At 38.3% G+C, this 19,987-nt stretch overlaps 1 protein-coding gene across 11 annotated transcripts in view; it reads right to left on the bottom strand.

Moving 5' to 3' along the window:
* GABRB1 (gamma-aminobutyric acid type A receptor subunit beta1) overlaps window positions 1–19,987 on the bottom strand; it is a 122,716-nt gene that overhangs the window by 41,561 nt on the left and 61,168 nt on the right. For all 11 annotated transcript variants that reach the window (XR_007631755.1, XR_007631754.1, XR_007631756.1 and 8 more), the window contains one exon: window positions 19,383–19,603. Coding sequence is in view for 5 of the 11 variants with exons in the window: in XM_050337567.1 (XP_050193524.1) it covers window positions 19,383–19,603 (221 nt within the window). In the remaining 6 variants the exon portion in view is untranslated. The remainder of the gene's footprint in view (window positions 1–19,382; window positions 19,604–19,987) is intronic.

The following is a 19,987-nucleotide window of genomic DNA, read 5'->3' as shown; positions in this document are numbered from 1 at the left end:
GACCCTAAACCAGCACAATGTGGATTAGGAGATAATATATCTATACAAATATGCACTTCTCTGTGTGCACATTTTGTATGAGCTTGTCCTTTTCACTCAGTTCTTCAGCTGGGTCTGCATAAGATGGAGAAGAGAGTGAGTCCCTTAGTTGTACTTGGAGCATTCAGTGTCTCCTGGCTGCCAGCACAGATGAGTCATATGCAGATTTCATCTGAGAAGCTCACAGTTTTGAACAGAAAAATCTTTCTTTGTGCCAATGAGATATTTTTGTCCTAAAAAGTCTGTTAACTAAACCAGTATTGATAACTCTGAACAGGTAGGGGGTGGATATTTTGTAACTGGATGTGTTGAGAGGGGAATATTTTCACTGTTTTTGTCTTTCAGTAGTGGCAGCTGTTTTACAAGGTGGGTAGCAGTTCTTTATACCAAAAATGTCTTATGGGGAAGAAAAAGGTACAGAAATTGTAAGCAGTTCTAAAGTAGAATACATATATTTAATGGTTTAACTATACTTATATCTTAAGAGGTAAGAACAACTTGCTCCAGTTTGATGCTTTATATTATTTTATATGGGTTTAGACTTTCTTTATATCAAAAAACAATTCCTCTTAACTTTTACACAATGATACTTAGTGCATTCTTATATTCACTGAATGGTGTGTGCACCAGTGATCCAGCAGACTGATATGTAGTTGCGTAGCATCTTGAACGCACACCATCTGTCACTTCAAAAACAGAGCGTGCAGGCTTCTTATACACAGTGTTATTTCAGGAATTAAAAATATATTATTTGGGAATTAAATATGTATTTCATAATATAAGGAAGAGTGCATGTTCTATAGATAATATGCTTGTATAAATGCCTTCCCCATGATATATTGAAGGACTTTATTTTGCCTATTTGCTTTTTTTTGCCATTTTTTTTTCAATTTCAAAACATGAACATTGACTTTAAAAACTTCATAGAAAGATTGCCTGGTCCTACTCAAAATCCATTAGGCATTCTAATTTCTTCTTGACAAAGAACATTTTTTGAATGGATGGAATACATAACAGCCAGAAAGGTGGACCTGTTGAAGCAGGAGAGTAAGAGGTCCAACTAAGTACTTAAAGTTCATGTTGCCCACTCTATGCCTTGTTATGCAGTACAGTCATACTTTCTGATATTTACCAACTTATAGGGCTGGCAGGTTTTAATATCTGAAATCCAAGCAGGGGTATGAATGGAATCTCTTGGTAACTCTTCACACATGAATTTTGATTGTAGAACTGCATTTATTCTCATAGAAAGGCTGGCTAGAGAATGCTTGATTTTTCACTAAAATTGTGAAGGTTAGATATGTTCTGAATGGTGGTGTGAGCACATTTGGCAAGGTTGTGTGCACTTGTGGAAAGTGAGGAATCTGGATGTTATGTGAATGTGGAGATGTACTGGCTATTGGCTCTTTGAGCAGAGAGAATCAAAGCCTTGATGAAAGAAAAAAAATGAGCAAGTTTTATGAACCAAAGCCATGAGCAGAATGAGGACAAGACTTGTTTTCCTCAGCTTATTATATATCAGGACATATATTTACATATTTTATGAGTTTCCTGGCTCAGGTTTTGATGTTGACCTATCAGGCCTTCTTGTCACATTTTTCCTTCTGCCTTGAGTAATTTTACAGGACCAAGCCTGTCTGAGTTCAAGAAGCATTTTGACAACACTCTCAGGCACATGGTGTGATTCTTGGCGCTGTCCTGTGCAGGGCCAGGACTTGGACTTTGATGATCATTCTGGGTCCCTTCCAACTCAAAATATTCTGTGCTTATGTGACCTTTAATATTCTGTAAGCTTGGACTCTGCAGGCATTTGTTCTCTCCTAGCAACATAACTGCATTTGATTTCTACAAGTAGTTGACGTATAATTCCTCACAGTCAGTATTTGCTGTTGTGCCCATTTCTTCTATCTTTAGCTTTAAGAGCCCAGTATGAGAGATTCTTTTTAATGCTACTGTGCCTTTATTTATACAATTCTCATGAGGACAGAACAAGTAAAAATCTCCTTATATGACAGAGATGCTCTTTACCATAACGTTAAAATACTGAAATAAGATTGAAGCTTGTACAAACAAACTTTTCTGTTCATGTCATCTGAGTCATTAAGGAGAATTTTCATATAAAATCTGGTTGCTTATGGTTTTTAATTCTTCATGTTATTTTCTCATAAGCTTTCTGTGTTGCATGGCTTTTTGAGTCCCAAGAGGTGGTGGTGGTGTAATTTCACTTTCTTTTTTTTTTTTTTTTCTCCTAGGACACGAGAGAAATACAGTAAGGCACTGCTGCCTGAGTACTGTGTTGTATTTTCTACTGAAATTCACAGTTCAGAAGTTCGTTCCTGAAATGTTTTGATGACGTAAGTCATCCTGCTGGAGTGGGAAGGGAGAGCGGGAGACGGGAGCGAGTGAGCAGAGTGTGGTTTGGGAGAGTCTTGGTGGGGGCACTGAATGGGGGAGTAGCATTTCTTAAACCATGACACTCCAGCAGATCAAGACAAAAAAGGAACGCATAATCACGGAATCACAGAATGATAGAATATGCTGAGTTGGAAGTGACCCATAAGGATCATGGAGTCCAACTCCTGGCCCTATGTAGGACACCCCAAGAGTCACACCATAAGCCTGAGAGCATTTTCCAAATGCTTCTTGAATTCAGACAGACTTGGTTCTGTGACCACTTCCCTGGGCAGCTGTTCCAGCACCAAACTACCCTCTGGGTGAAGAACCTTTTTCTAATATCCAACCTAAACCTCCCCTGACACAGCTTCAGGCCATTCCCTTGGACCCTGTCACTGGTCACCACAGAGAACCTCACGAGGAAGTTGTAGACAGCCATGAGGTCTCCTTCTCCAGGCTGAACAGAACAAGTGACCTCACCTGCTCCTCATACTGTATAGGGAAAGATTTACACTCTAGATTCAGCCCCTTTTTTGCTCTGTCAGAATTGTCTGAGAGAGTTTCTTGGGTGAAGAGGCCTAATGTGGTTTGAACTTTTTTGTCTTCTCTTAAAAGCTGCAAATGGTTCACTATAAGGAGCTATCACACTGTGTTCAAATACCACAGGTTACCCAATGGTTTCACAAAATGATTTCTTTTCCTTGAATGGACACAATTACTTTTGTATTGAAGGAAGGAGTTTGGAACCGTTATAGTAGAGGGGTCTAAAAATGGGTTTGGAAATGTTATATTTTAAATGTTATATACTGCAGCTTCTACTAGTTTCATGCATTCTTCCTAATTTAAAGCTGCTTTGGAAGGAGGAATATTTACATATACATTTTACTTCTTGTTACCCTTTCACAAAGTAAGTGCATAATTGGCATAGTGAGAACTATGGTAAATTTTTTTCCTTTGATCTTTTAACTCCTCTTGCTATGGTCTGGACCATCTCTTTGAGTATGCCAACAGCTCTTCAATTTAGCAAATAATTTGCTTATACTGATAAAAGTTTCTACAGGTGACTGAGCATAGCAGAAGATTGAGTTATTCCCCATGAGAAAGAAACACAGTGCTGTGCAGTATTCAGGCAGATTTACTTATAATCTTGTGAGCATGCAGGCCTTTGATTTTTTTTTCAAGAAAATGCTTTGATATTTTCACTGGCATCTTAAGCATAAGCCTGACATTTTGCCATTAAGAAATAATAGAAAAAGGGAATTAAAAATGGAATAAAAGATCACTAGTGAATGAAAGTTTATACATATATATCACACAGTCATCACCTCAATGCTCATAAAAGACAGAAACTTTTATTGCCATTGAGAAAACATTTCCAGCTTATAGGGAGACCTATAAAATATCCTCAAATATTAATCTGGAGACTAAGCTTTAGGGCTGTACTGTTCATAACCAGAAGAGTGAAATCACATTGGTACAAAATGCTTGTGGAAAAGGCTGCTTTTATAACCCCAGGTGGTTTAATTGCACAGCGCTCTGAATGGCCGGCCGTACCCGGTAGAATAAACCAGGTAGCGACTGCAATATGGGTTGAAATATTTCAGGTGAGTTTTTCAGGAAAGAAAATACTGATGATCCGTGAGTTCAGAGCAATTGTTCTAAAATGTCCTTAATCTGAAATCTTTTGCTTTGGTTAGACCTAAATAGGAGGTTGTGTGCCTGAAAACTTTCCTGAAAACTTTTCTATATTTTTTTCAGTTAAATCAGGTGGTGTAATGAAAATACTATTTTTCCATAAAAGCAAGATTATTTTTGGTATTATACTTTTTCTACTGTCTTGAAATGTTTTAATATCTGGGTTGTTGTGGGTCTTTTTTGTTTGTTTTTTTGTTGTGCTTTTTTTTTGTGTGTGTTAATCAAACTCAATAAACCAATTTCTGTTTATAGCTTCTTCAATGATAACCACAAAGATAATCCACCAGTTTGGATCCTTTCTATCTAGCACACAGGCTGTCCATTTGAATCTTCACGCATTTCCCGGAACTAGGGATATTTTAAAGAATTTTAAGTATTTAACCAATACTAAGCACATGTATTGGTTATGCAGAGAAAAATTACTTATTTTTCTCCTTTGTAATAATCTGCTTATGAGATATTAAGCATTCAGTGACTCTACGGTGATCACATGCCATATACTGCATAATTAAATATTACTGAAACATCTGTGACACACCTTCAAAACAAAACCCTTTTATTTTGTTTTCTCAAGGCTGAGTCCCAGCAGGGGGCTCCCAGGTAACAGAAATCATTAGCAGTCTTAATGCACGCTTGGTGCCCACACTTGGATAACAGCATATATTTTAAAACTTCCTAGAATTTGAGTTATCTTACTGTAGGTTTTGTTGTTGTTTGTTTGGGGTTTTTTTGAGCCTTTTAGTTAAAGCAGGTTTTAAATGCTGAACTCCTTTGGCTCATCTTGAAGTGTTTCGGTGGGAATTGCTTTCCCTTGCATCCAAAACTAGATGGTGAAAAATTCAAATTTTTACCTTAGATCTTTTAAAAATCTGGCTGATATTGGTCTTGTGCCAGTTCAGGCTTAGCTCCACCTAACATCCCAGAGAGAGAGTTTGGAATCCTTGGAATCCTTATGCGTTTCAGTAATTTTCTGCAAATGGGTTAAATTTATAGCCTATATCAAGAAGATGCAGCATTAATTGTATTAAGAGCAGAAGTCTCATGTAAAGAAGTAATTAAAAAAATGAAATATTGATATACCATTTTAGAATCCTTCCAAAAAAAAAAAAAGTGCTAATTTTATAGCTTTTTCATTTACTTCTTTCAGTCTCAACAATTGGAGACAAGTAAGCCAACAGCCAACTGTATTTGAAATTATGCCAGCTGGGATCAATGGAATATTTCTTAGGAAGTAATCAGATAATCTTTTATTCTTTTCCCTCTCCCCATTTTCAACATGTCTGACTAGAGATTTGTCAAAAATATTTCTTCAGAAACATTTATTCAGGTATTTAAATATTTCTTGTAGAATATATTAGGACCAATAAAAACAGAAATTGAGATTATTTTTTTTTTTACTGTACTCCAAAGGTGTGTTCCACAGATGTTCTCTGAGAGAAGAAAGTAATGGGACACGGGTTAAGACATTATTTAAACTAAATCCTTACCAATAAAATCTGTGCAACTTTTTCTTTGTGTCCCTTGATCAGAAGACACTAAAACTAATAAACACAGTATTGAAGATAGACGGGCAATTCACATGGATAACTGTTAGGCCTTTTAAAAACTGTTAAATATTAACTCATGTTTTACTAAAAAATAGATAGCCTTAAGAGATATGAGTTGTTTGTAAAAAGGCTTACCAGCAAATCTGAGAACAAATTTGAAATATCTCATATGTGTTAATAAACCTCAAAATATCAAGATTTCCGGATCAGATTTACTTTCCAGGTCCTCAATTTACACAAATATAATAGGAACAAGACTGGAAGCAGATTTATGGTTCCAATATAGCCATTTGATCACACTGTCTCACATAGTTTACAAACCCATCTATCTACAGACTATGAAAAATGCTGCATTTGCAGTCTCTTGTGACCACGCTCTCAGAGGTGGCTAGAAAGGCTCTGCGAAAAGAGACATAAGCAGCGTGCTTTGGAGCATTAGATACTTAAATTTCTCAGGCCTGAGAAGTGCCAAGGGGTTTAAACTTCCGCAAATTTCTTCTGCTTGTGCCATGATGCATGGGAGATGTCAGTTCAACCTTTGTATGTAACTTATCTTCTCATATTATAAACTTCTCTCTCTGATGTACAGAATGGATGGCAGTATAAGAGGGTGTATATGTAGCTCCTTGGATGGCTGGTGTCTTGTTGAACTAATCTTATTGTCATGCACATGGCTTGGAAAAATTTCTTTTCTGCATTTCTTTGTGAACGTGAAGAACTGGACGCTTTTCACACGTGGGAAACAGAGTTTTGCAATCAGTAAGCACAAATAATTTGTATTTGTTTTGACTTGGTTTTAGCTGTTCTTTTCAAGAAGAAACTAAGTGCAAGAAGCGTATATTCTTACTGACCTGACTCTAGAAAGGACCTGTGTGTGGTTTTTCAGTGCGTTTCTGTTTTATCTAATAGTTTGGGGGTGGTGGTGTATGTGTGTGTTTTCTGCTGTTGTTTTATTTGAGAGTTCGTTGTTTGCTTTTCTAATGGAATTTCACGAATTGGAGCCAATGTCTCTGTCACTGCAACGTTGTTTGGTACCGAGGTTGGAGATTGTTACTGCTGTGATTGAGACTGCTGGGTTACTCTGACTTGTGAGCAGGTACCTCAGCTGAGGTGAAATCAGCCACTCTCAGTGCAGACAATGGTGTACCCAGGCTGGGGGAGCTGCAGCTGATGTTGCTGCCCCATGGTTTACCCAGAGGTTGAGGAATAGTATACTGTCAGCTCAGACTCCTGTGTAGGTCAGTTCCGTGTAAATTTACCTACCATAGGTTTAATTGCTGAGTGAATTTCAAGTTTCTTTGTCCACACTTTGCTTTAGGCTCTGAGTAATTCCAGGACTTCTGATATTTCTAGATTCTTCCTTGAAAGAACATGTCTAATTATATTTGTAATATAACTATACAAATTGTATTTGAAGTACCTCCCTCCTCCTGTCTGCTCAGGTAGACTTCTCAGTCTAACAGAATGAGGTCAGACTGCCAGTTTAAGGTGGATTTGTATTACCAATGCCATGGCTGTACTTGGTAATCTTACCATATTAATGGCTTTATACCTTAAAACATTCTAGTTGTCAAACATTTTGCCTCTTAAAATGAGGCCATTCTGGCCCTGGAGTTATAACATCATAGATGTTGGTAGTATAGCAGAAGTGCCAAATAGAGGAATGCCCTATTGTGTTTTCTGTTATAATTAATTTTTATATTTTAATAATTTTATTTTAAAACTAATATTTATAGTTCATTACACTCAAGGGCTTGGCTATTATCTAGATTGTGAATTATCTTGCAGCTATTTAGCTTGGCCAATGAGTTTTGAGAATAAATGCCAATCCTCCTTTTAAGTGGACATATTTATACAAGACTGAATGTTAAAGAGAAAATATATTGCTGGAAAACATTTTTAATGCATTATTATTTGCGTCTTTGCATTGTCCTCAAAAAATAGTTTTTAACCTGTTTTAAAATTACTTATAAACACCGTATTTGACTGTCTTATTGAATTAAGCAATGCAGGGTTGCTCTTGATATTGATAACCTTAAACACTTCATATGGTACCAGCCAACCTTCTGCATGCTGTGGCACAGAGCAGACACGGCCTGACAGCTCTGAGCTTTGTGAGCAAGGGGATGTTTCTGAGAACAGCAGCCCCCACAGCCTGACATCTTTTATTAATTTTCCTTCTTCACTTTTATGTTGTGTGTGAATGAGCTGTCTCAGCATTTGTTCAGAATTTCAACAGCTTTCAGGTAGTGTTTGTTAGGAAAGAATTAGAGAGAATACCTAAATTAAGACTTCTCCCTCTTTTATATCCCAGTGCATTCATCAGTTTGGTGCAGATCTGGTAAAATATTTGATGCCTCCCCTAGGACCTTAATTTACCTGCCTGATACTTTTATTGCACAGAAATGGTACAGATTGATCTCTCATCCCACGCCCCTCTGATCGGAGTAGCTAAGAACTTACATTTTGTCCTTCAATATAAGTTGTTCTCAGCATGCTCAAAATTAATAGTAAGCTGGAAATCTGCAGCAAAGGCCAGCTTTAATTACTGTCCCTTCAAAATTTTTATTATTAAAGGGAAATGCTTTTTATTAAGCTTTTTAAGTGGTTTTTTAAGGAACTTCAGGACCTGGAAACACCTACACTGTGGTATGTACCAAATGTATTGTGATACGAAATGTACTAAAAGTATGTTAACATATTAGGATTCGGCATAGAGCTATTTTATTATGTGCATATAGCATTATATAAAAACATATACAAAATAATCTGTACTCCTAACAATATGTTCCAGTGCTATAAGTTAAACTGCAGTAGTGTTTTGAAACTCTTTTGCTTATTTCTTTCAAAAATACAAATAAGTGTTGTAACTGTATATGTCCACTTGGTGTTCCTTGCAAAGTACAAGTAACAAGAAATATGTTAAAAATCTAGTATTTCAGGGAGAAAGCAAATATTATGACATTATGCAAACTGAAGCAGTAAACTCCAGAGGATGCAGATTAAATATGTGCTCCTGCAAGGGTGTGTATCTAACTGGCCACACTGATACAATAGGAGTTACATAGCTCAGCTGTGAAAAGCTTGTGAGGGTTTCCTTTCTGAGTACTCAATTGCAAGATACCTCTGCATCTGAACTTTTATGGTTTGTGGGAGGAGAAAACTGAGATAATAAACACACAACAGTTCCTTTCTCATCTGACACCTACCCCCTCAAAGCAAGTAAAGAAGGAAATACTTGTAAAAATGCCCATTCTATTATTGGATGAGGTGATCCTTAGAGTGTTTATATAAATGTATTTGCAATTCCTCTTGATCAAAAGTACTTCAGTGGTAATCTCTGCCATTAATTTTTTTTTTTTACTTGATTTTTGTCCCCCTATGTGTTTGGGCCAGCTATGACAACATTACTTATACACACTAGAGATGAGTTTTACTATGACTGCAGTTCTTTTAAAACTTATACATAGTTAAAAAAATAAATCGAAGACCTCTATATTCAGAAGTGCAATTTTGATGCAGATTAGGTTGACAGTGGCAGAGTGATGATTTCAAAGTACTGGAAGACATTTGCACTTCCAATATGGCAGAAAAGAAGGACTTGCTCAAATTTAGTAGGCAGAACACAGTCTGTAAAGTAGAAAATAAGAAAACCAATTTATACCAAGATGATAAGGGGTGATGAGATAGTGTTACCCATACTCTGCAGTGTCTTTCAGCTTTAAAATGAAACATTTCTTAAATGTTGTCTCATTATTTTTTAATTGTTCTTTTGATGAGATTAATGAGGTTAAAAATTTTTAAAAAATATAACTATACTTAAATAGTTGACATATCATTCCAGTAATCCGAGTTTGATCTAGAATCTGCTTGAATTAAGTGGTCTTTGAAAAAAGCCTAGTGGGCTTTGGTCTACAAAATGCTTATTTAGTTCTTCAAAGCACTGTACTTGATAGCTGCAATCAATTACAGCATCTTAAGCTTGTGCTGAAATTCAAGCCTGTGAAGCTAGTTGGGACTCCACCAGAATGCTTATGTACTTAACTATTGATTATAAGAGCCACTGCTCACATATTTAAAGCTGAGTACTTGTGCATTTGTTGTTTTTCTTTTATACACTCTCTAGAGAGATGGATTTAACCTGAAGTGTTTCCTTGTCTTCTCTAAGTTATGTATTAAACAATATTATGTGACATGGAATAAAAATAAATTTGGGTGAAATTGGAGAAAAAAAGAGTTCCAAATCAAATACAGGTAATTATTTGGTAACTCAGTATATGGAGTTTATGAATAGCTGCTCCCCAAATAGCTTTTTCTGAAGCTATTTGTGCTAAAGGAAGACAGCAAGGCTGTCTCTTGAGTTACACCTGGGACTTACCTGGCCCTGGCAGCCAGAGAGGACCCTCACTTTCTTCCTTTGTCTTGATGGTTTCAGTCTTCCTTTTCCATTTGTGCTATTTATTAACTACCAATTTGCCACTTAAATTTACTGAGCCTGCCATCTCCATTTTGTGCTTGATGCTGAATAAAACCTCCATGTTTTGAAAGCAGTATTTTTGGTTTGCCCATAGAAGCCCATAAGCAGCTGCAGGTTTTTTAACTTAGCTGCAGTAATAAAGCTCTACATAAATGATGCCCCATAAGTTTTAAGTGTTGTACTCACTTTTGTCTTAAATTTCTCAGTTTCGGCTGTGTGCTTTCAGTTTTAAATTATTACGATGATCTCAGCCTCAGGTATTCTTCATGAAATGATGTTAAAGAAATTATAAACCCCTGTGTTGATTGGTATGTTACATTATGTATAATAAATGCGTGAGTAAAGTAGTAATGAGATCGTATTTCACTGTTTATATAGCATTACACGGATGTGGCAAAAAAGTTACAAATTCGACTGCTCCAGAGTGAGGAGGTGCCTGAACTGCAGGTGTCTCTTGGATTTTCAGGCCTGGTGTTAAGCAGTTAAGCAGCCTCCAGGGTCGAATATAGAGCAACATGGTACATAGTTTCCCACCAATGCCCAACTAAATACCAGAGAAGTAAAACAATGATGAAATGAGCTTCGTGCAGCCAATGGACTAAATGTGCTGGTCCCCTGCTGATTTATCATCCTTATCATTCAGTAGCCCTCTGTCTTTTCCCATCTTTCTACATTATGTAGGGGAATAAGAAACTGCAGGCTTGGCATGAAGAATCTTGGGAGGAACTGGAGGAGGCAGGTTTAGGGAGAAGTGTTTGTTTCTGGAGAGAATTGTACAGCTGAGCTGGTGGGGAGTATAAATGAGGGTTTCAACATCTAAGCTGAAGAAAAGTCTGTCTGGATCTGAAAAAGGTTTCCGAAATGCAGGATGTCCAGTGACAAAGCACAGCTTTGTGCTGCTACTGCCATGCTGTCTGCTGCGAGCAATTTAGATGCTTTCAGTGGACACCCAGCCTCGGGAGAAGACAATCACTAAAAAGAATGATCAAAAAGTACATTTTCCTTGAACTAATGCAGTTGGGGTTTTTTCACTAGCTTAGGAGTGACTTGCTTACAGTTTCCTTATTCTTGCTATTTTTTTTGGTGGCTGAATATAACTACACATTCTTTTGTGTCTGAAAAACAAAGTGAGGTGATACAATTTCTGCAGGAGTCTCTTCTTCTGTTCCACATCTTTTCCTCTAAACTAGAGCATATAGCTGTTCTTCAGTTAGATTTGCTCACCCATTCACTGAAAATGAGTGATGCTGAGAGCATCTCATTCCCTGGTGCGTCTCTCTGGTTCTTGCATGGAGCTGTGGAGACAGAATACACCTGTACTGCCTCCTTGTGCTTTCAGCAGTATTTAGACAAGCACATCCCTCAGCGTCTGTGTGAAAAATAAGTTATATCTTGGTATGCCAGTGCTTGCTTGAGTGCTATTGTGCTTCATGCAGTAAATTGCAGAGTGTAGCTGTATTGAGATGATTTTTTTTCTCAGAATGTATTATATAAACCACTTTGCAATCTCTATCAATCTTGATCAAATTAACTGCGATGCGTGGGAAGTGACCTGTGTAAAATTATCCAGTTTTACAGATGGTAAGAACAATCCTGAAAATGCATTTTAGCTTATGTCAACATATTGATAGTGCTGCAGCTGTTGGGCAAATACAGACATTGTCTCTTTCTACTTTACAAATATGCAGGCTGGAGGAGTCCTTGCTCAAGTGTGAGAAAGTGTAAGTGAACCTTGGTACTTTTTTCCATCTGGTAACTGCCAAGAGTAAGGAGTAGCTCCTTCTCCTACAGCTACAGCTGTAGCTCTTTCTCCTACAGCTACAGCCTGTTTAATAAATGCATCCATATTTTGGCCATGCATGCTGTCTTCTGAGTGCTAGTGCAAACTGCTTTCTCCTAGTTTTGGTACTGGTCATTGCTCACTCCTTTACAAGAAGGCCCTTAAAGAATATCTGGGGAACTAAGGACCCGTTAGTCTGACCTTTATGCCAGGGAAGGTCAGGGAGCAGATCGTCTTGCGTGTCAGAACATGGTGTGTGCAGGACAACCATGAGATCAGGCCCAGCAGCGTGGCTTTATGAAAGGCATATCTTTGCTTCACTTACCTCCTTCTATGACAAGGTAACCCATGTAGTGGATGAGGGAAAGGCAACAGGTGTTGTCTTCTTGGGCCTTATTAAAAGTCTTTGACACTCTCTCTAACACCATTCTCCTGGAGAAACTTGTCTGCTCATGGTTTGGACAGGTGCACTGTTCCCTGGGTGAAAAACTGTCCGGATGGCCAGACCCAGAGAGTGGTGGTGAATGGAGTTACATCCAGTTGACAGCTGATCATGAGTGGTGTTTCCCAGGTTTCAATACTGCGGTCAGTCCTGCTTAATTTCTTTGCTGATGATCTGGATGAGGGGATCAAGTGTACCCTCAGTCAATTTGCAGACGACACCAAGTTGGGAAGGAATGGTGAATTGCTGAAGGACAGGAAGGCTCTGCAGAGGGATCTAGACTAGTTGGATTAATGGGCTGAGGCCAACTGGATGAGGTACAACAAGGCCAAGTGTTGGGTCGTGCACTTGGGTCACAACAACCCCAGGTAGCGCTACAGGCTGGGGGAAAAGTGGTTGGAGAGCTGTCCACAGGAAAAGGATCTGGGGTGCTGGTTGACATCTGGCTAGGTATGAGCCAGCAGTGTGCCTAGGGGGCCAAGAAGACCAATGGCATCCTGGACTGTATCAGAAATAGCGTGGCTAGAGGGACTAGGGCAGCAATTGTCCCCCTCCACTTGGCCCTGGCAAGGCCACGCCTTGAATCCTGCATCCAGTTCTGGGCCCCTTACTACAGGAAGGACACTGAGGTGCTGGAGTGTGTCCAGTGAAGTTGGTGAAGGGCCTGGAGCACCAATCTTATGAGGAGTGACTGAGGGAGCTGGGGTTTAGATTGGAGAAAAGGAGGCTCAAGGGGACCCTATTGCCCTCTACAACTGCCTGAAAGGAGGTTGTAGTGATGTGGGGGGTTGGTCTTTCCTCTCAAGTAACAAATGACGGGATAAGGGGAAAGGACCTCAAGCTGTCTCAGGGATGGTTTATATTGGATATTAGGAAGATTTTCTTCACTGAAAGGGTGATAGTCAGTCATCAGAACAAACTGTCCAGGGAAATGGTGGAGCCACCATCCCAGGAGGTATTTAAAAGATGTGTAGATCTGGCATTTAGGGACACAGTTTAGTGGTAGACTTGTCAATATCAGATTAATGGTTGGACTTGATGATCTCAAAGGTCTTTTCCAGCCTAAACAATTCTATGATTCTGTGATGATCTTACACCAGCCATGTCATGGCCAAGGACTGCGTTACAGACTAGGAAAAGGAGATGACAGTAGGATTCACAGAGTGACACAGACAATTCAAACAGTCTGCAAGCAGCTGGAGGGACAAAGAAGACAACCCTTCTGCCGTGGGATCAATTTGCTGTGTCCTGTTCTTCCCTTTGTTCCCTTCCGAGATGAAGAAATGCTCCTAGCAGTGCATTGCCTGTGATAAGGGGTCGTGCTGACTGCCCAGCAGGCACATATGCTTGTTTAAAGGCCTGTTGGAAGAAAGTTTGCAGCAAGTGAAGTGTAACCAGCAAGTGAAGCGTAATAGATTGCGTCCACAATGTGAGAGTGAATGGTCCTACTCCTTCCTAATGGTTATACACTGAGAATGTCTTCATTTAACTGTGAATCCTGAAAACTGACCCTCTGAGACTGAAATGTTTTGGGAGGTGGAAGAAATGGCAAATAGTTGCAAATATTTTTGCAAAGTTCTTGCATATCTTTAGGTTTTAAAAATATAAAGGAAGTCCCAAATTGGTTGAGTCTTAAAACGCTCACTGCTAAATCTTTTGCCATTGATACATGGAAGAAATATTTTCTAGCATTTTCAAAACTACCATCTAATAAAATAATACTTTATAATTTGTTCTGTATTTTTGTGTAGTGAAACAAGTGTAGCTTTTCATTTCAGTTAGATGACATGTTTTTTTTATCATTTAGAATAAACTGCAGTCTTTTTTTTTTGGCTGGAGCTGTTTAACAACACAAGTAGGACAATCTACTGAGTACCAGTGTAAGTAGGCTACTTGTTGACATGATGGGTTGTCCTCAGAAGGACTCAATAACTGACTCTTCAAGAAAATTCCTGAAAGTGTTTAGAGGAAAACCAAAACTCCATAGCTCCAAATCATGGCAATGTAAAAGCAATCCACAAACCATTAAGATTTCACTGTAATAAAAGATGTAAACACATGTCTAGCTAATTACTTTAATAACATTCACAGCTATATCACCAAAATAGAGGCAGTCAAGAAGGGAAGTTCCCACTAAAATTCACTTTTAAGATTATATTTAAAACCTAAACATTCTACATTTAAATATAGCTTTTTTGTATTCCACCTCTAGGATATGCTAGATGGGCTTCAATGGATATTGCATGAATAAGTGGTTAGTAAATCCAATGTTGCATGAATCAATTTGCATTTGTGAATTGGTTGGAGGTAGGTGGATTTGTTTTCCAGTGTTTGCATCACAGAAGATTTTATTTGTGTAAGAAGTGGTAAAATAACTCCTTACATTTAAAGCAAAGATCACTCTTCTCCTTGTCCTCTTGCAGTTGCAGCAGTGTCTAGCAAACTGGCATCCTCTGCTGTAGCAGCTTAAAGATGGCAGTCTCACTGAAACCAAAAGTTTTCAATGCTCCAAGCCAGATCTTCACATCTCATCATGGTATGCTCAGTCTCCCTGCCTTGAAATAAAGACTTGTTCTAATGGAAGTTATGTTGGTGTCTGAATATCATAAGGGAGAAAAGTCTGTGTAAAGGTATTGCTGAAGTTATGTTATGCCTCTTAACAACTAATACTTTTCAAGGATATGCTCCTTACAGCACATCAGATGAAATTCTGCTGTTTATTTTGAGGCAATGTCATGATAAAAGAACAGATGTCTCCAAAGCAGCAAGATGTCATTGTTCTGGTAGTGAAAATCTGAGAAGAATAAAATACTAGGAAAGGATGATTTAAATCAGAGCTTCCATTCTTGACATTGTGACATAAGAATTTGAACATAGAATTCAGTACAATAAATTATTAATGTTTTCTTAAATATCTCAAAGACAGGTTACATGTCTAGCATCTTACTTGGAAAAGGGTAAGAAAGGAGAAGCAAAAGAAGCAACAGCATGTGTTGGTTCAAGAATCTAGAGATTTGGGAGAGACTTTTAGATAATCTTGCCTGAATAGGCAATAAAAGTAATAGGAGACTGCTAGTGCCAAAAGGGTTAGAGCTAATGGGATCCAATCACTTACTAAAAATGGGGTAAAAATTAAGTAGATAAAATAGTATTCAATATTTTACCAGCTGTACTGGGACCAGGCTAGAGCTGTCTCATATGCCATCCTAACAGCGCTGCAGGGTTGCACACTGACTCAATGAGAATTTTTTCTTTCTCTCAGGAAGCAGGTGTCTATACCACAGAAAATGATAATAGTTGCTGGTGGGAGTACCTGACAGAGACTGAAGAATCACACACTTCAGGTACATAATAATAATTAACAGTGACACTCAACTTCCCTGACATATTTGAAATGGAATTCAGTGGAAAAAATAACATGGAGTTAAATGTGTTTGTGTGTGTAGTTGCTTGGGTAAAAGGATAAAGGAGTCATTTGGTTAGTAAGGTTATATACGTTTCACTACTATGAACAATTAACAGAAGTAGCTTTTGCAGCAAGAGACAAAACAGCAATGCACAATTTTCGAGGGCAGAAGATTCAGGGGTAATTTGTATCTGCACAAGTTCACAGAATATATCATTTTCTAAATGGTGGGGACATAGCAGCTGAAAGTTACTGGAAAAAATAGCTATAGGGGTTGTTCAGTTCATCATAGAAATAATACTATAACGGAGACATACTGAAGTGATAATGCTTTGTTACATGATCTAAAACCAGTCCAGCGTATTACGTGCATGTTTCCCTTGTTTAGTCATTTTAAGAGTCAAATGATTAACCTTGGTTTATTTTTCCTCAACTCTGTTGAGACTGAACATTGCATCAACGACAAACTGCTGTGTACATGGATGCAAACAAAGCAGGTTATTTAGAGCTGCTATGATTGTTCCAATTTCTTTTTAAAGAAGCCAGTATAATTTCATATCTGAGCCTGAAGAGAAGCATTTACTCAACTGAAAATAGAAAAATTGTTTGGGGAATAGGAGGCATGAGGGAAAGGAAGCATTTAAATCATCCTTGAGGGATGGGTTAAAACCCTACCTAATTTGTTGAGAACTCAGACTCTGGTCTGTAGCGTAATTGGTGTTGTCTTTCTTGTTCAAGTAATGGGAGGCCAACTCTGTCTTACAGCAAGGAAAACGAAACTTGCACATTGCAACCTATGACATGTTTGATGATTCTGTCTTCACACTCTTCTGCTGCACAGAAGCTAAGTGCAAGTTAATATGCTACAAAGTTTCTTTTCTACTTGTGAGACTAAGGTCAGAGCTGTGCTCAAATTTCTAACAGGCAATGCTGAATTTTACCTAAAATCATTTTCTGCAGTGTTTTCTCATGCTTTATTTCTTATGAGGCATATGTATCATCTAGCATATAAAAAAATTGATGTTCATATGATCTAAAGGTAACTATAGGCTGACAGAACTGTATTTATCTACCATGAGGAAAGTGACCACTAATGCAAGTTTAAAACAATAATTGACATTTGTTGTATGAAAATTGTTTTAATGTTTCTTAAAGTCATTTTTTCTTCTGCTCATTTGCTAGTTTTGTCTTTGATCAGATCCCTCTTGTGGGATAGGAACACTACATGTGTGGTAACTACAGGCCAAAGTCTACTCAACCAGATGCATCTAAAGGGCTGCTTTGTCCTTGGAGCAAACATGGTACACCAGCTCAAGCTGTGAAGAAGACCTGACAGCTCAGCACTTTTTTTCCTGCATGTAGTTGGTGATGACAATGCTGTCAGAGGATGTGGGCACATCTGGCAATACTTGGCCCTGCTGCATCCTGAGACCCTGTGGCCTTCTCTGGGGTGAGAAGGTAGGGAAGCCCAGAAACCTGGGTGAGAAGGTAGGGCAGCCCAGAAGCCCAGGAGACTCAGAGTTGCTCCTGTGGCAGCATATGTTAAGGGCATGAGGTAGGAGTAAGGGAGGAGAAGGGAACTGTGTAGTACCAGACTGCAAGTGTACGGGATATAGGCTGCCCTTTATATTAGTGTGGATTTTTCTACCTTTTTTGTTTTGGTTTGGTTTTTTTCTTTGGTTTCTCTACCACAAGAAGTGATAGATATTGGCTGGGGTATTAACGTGCAGAGCTGCAGCTGTTGCAAGGTCGTAGAACAGTTGCTTAACTATTCAAATGTGAATGGTTATTCAATCATACAAAGTAGCAACCTTGTTATGTGAAGGTGACCATCTTTGGTGTTGCACTGGAGGTTTGCCTGACCACCCCTGAGAGCATGAGCATGTGGCAAGGTCACAACTTCTCAGCCATGCTGCTGCTTTGGGGATGAAACACGTGAGAGGACTTGCAGCAGATTCACCAGATGTATCACAGTTTCTTTTGCTATTTCTGCAGAAGATTGTTATTGATATCTGCTGTATGGCACGTGTGTGGAAGCCTATGCATGGCATCCGTTTCAAGGGGTAGTTTATATTGTATATATACAACTGCTTGTGAGGGAGTGCTTGCCTCTAACATACATTCTTGCCACTTTGCAAATTCTAGAATGTAAATACATTTGCATCCTGGCTTTAAAGGAAGAAGAAAAAACAAAAAAAAAGGAGGCCAAAAATTCCTCTCATGGTAACTGTCCTGCAGGAGTCAGTTTAATTGAAAGGAACTGTAGGAGGTCTGAAGGCTATGGGAAAGATGTATTTTTCAAATGCTCTGTTTAGAAGATGTTAATAACAGCCTTTAGTAGAACAACTCATTCTTCATGATTCCCTTGTTTTCTCTTTCATAACTGAAATAGCAGTTTTTCTGTACCAGAACAGATCTAGCTGTATTAAACTGACTGTGCAGTTGTTTATAGGAACTGATGCACTGCCTGGGAATCTGATAGGTTCAAAAGCGAACTCATGGATAGCCAAAATAATAATTTTTAAATAATTTTCTGTTTCTTGAGAAGCTTGAATTGATAGGTTGGAAGGCTTTCTTTGTAGGGGTAGTGCTGAGTTATAAAAGGTTGTGTTTTTATAGGCTAAAAGGTAATTTCCAATTTCTATTTTCAGTAAGCTCTAAGTTATACTTTCCCAAATATTATTTTCATTTTGAACTGCTGCACCAGTTTGTTTTTCTTTTTTTCCTAATTCTATCTTAGGTAAATTTTGAGGTATTTCAGCTAAGTTTTATGTTTTATAACTTTTTTTCTGATTAACTGAAGTATGCTTTCAGGTTTATATTCTCCAGACATTATTTTTACTGTTGAATGATAAGAGTGATCAAAGGTTGTTTCAGACAGACAATGTTATTTCCAAGCAAAGCTACCTTAACTTCAAAAATAATGCAATTAAACCCTAGTCAGTCTCTGCAAAATTCTCAACATAACAAATAGCTTGGCATAGTTTTAATTTCACAGTTGTGTACCTTATAATTAGACTGTGCCTGTTCAAACTTTAGAATATATTTTCATCTACAGGGGTGAATATGGGTTGCACTGTATGAAGAAGCAGTTGTGGTGTGAAGAGGCAGTTATAAACCAAGGAACATCAAAGAAAACCTATACTCAGAGATATAAACAATATTTAAATAATTAACATAAACTTACGAATATCTTATTCCCTACCAAATGTTGGCCAGATTTCTTCAGATAACTCCAAATTTTAATTTCACATTGTCCTAAGGAGCTGATGAAAAAATTTTAGGAGGAAGTAAATGATAGTCTAAGCTGTGATTGATTACGAGTTGATAACAAAGAACACTTTTAGTAGTTTAAATATACTCAGAAGAGCAGGAAAAAAAAAAAAGAGGTATTAGGCTTTGTTAGTTATGGATGTAGTTATTAAAGGTAGTGTTGTTGCTCTGTGGAAAATTCTAGGCTGTGATGTGGTCATCTAGATGAAGCATGTGCTGACTCATACAGCTGCACTAGGAAACTGGGGAAAAAGGAGAGGAAAGAGGCATTGGTACTACCTGCACTCCTGCCAGGACAGTAATATAGCTGATTAAAAAACCCAACGTACCGTAGGCCATAAAGGACTGTCCCATCTGGATGGAGTCGAATCATTCGGTTTTTCACTGTCACTCCATGGACAAATGATTTCTTGTCATTTTGGAAATACGTGTCCGGCACCCAGAGCTGGTCAGCCACTCTGTTGTCCAGAGTGAGGTTCAAAGGTATTCCAGAATAGGAGAGCCTTTTATCCCTCCAGGACTGCTGAAAGTACATGGTCAGGGTGTAGTCCTATGGAAGAAACAAGAAGGGCTCTTTGTATTTTCAGACTGATTAACTTACCAGAAGTTTACTTTTAGATGAGTCTCAGTAACTGATCCTAGGAAATCAAGGGATCATTAAGGTGTTGTTGTCACTAGCCATGAGCATAAGTCTTGGCTTGTTCAAACCTCACACCACTCACCAGTGGCAGTGACTACCACAGGCCTTCAGAACCTCTTGAGTCACAGGGAATACGTTTGCGTTTCCAGTCTGTGGATCAAACTTGGCTTTTGATTTTTTTAAACTTTTTTTTTTTTAATGTGAAAAGAGCAGGGTTTAGGTGACCTCAGCCAAATAGCATTGCATAGCACTGAGGGCATTCTTTTGACATTCTCTCCCTTCATCCTGAAAGAT

This window comes from Myiozetetes cayanensis, unplaced genomic scaffold (assembly GCF_022539395.1).
Source record: "Myiozetetes cayanensis isolate MyiCay16 unplaced genomic scaffold, myiCay2020 scf7, whole genome shotgun sequence".
In the NCBI taxonomy this organism is placed as follows: Eukaryota; Metazoa; Chordata; class Aves; order Passeriformes; family Tyrannidae; genus Myiozetetes; species Myiozetetes cayanensis.
Note: the sequence above shows the minus strand (reverse complement) of the source record. Positions and strands in the feature narration are given on the sequence as shown.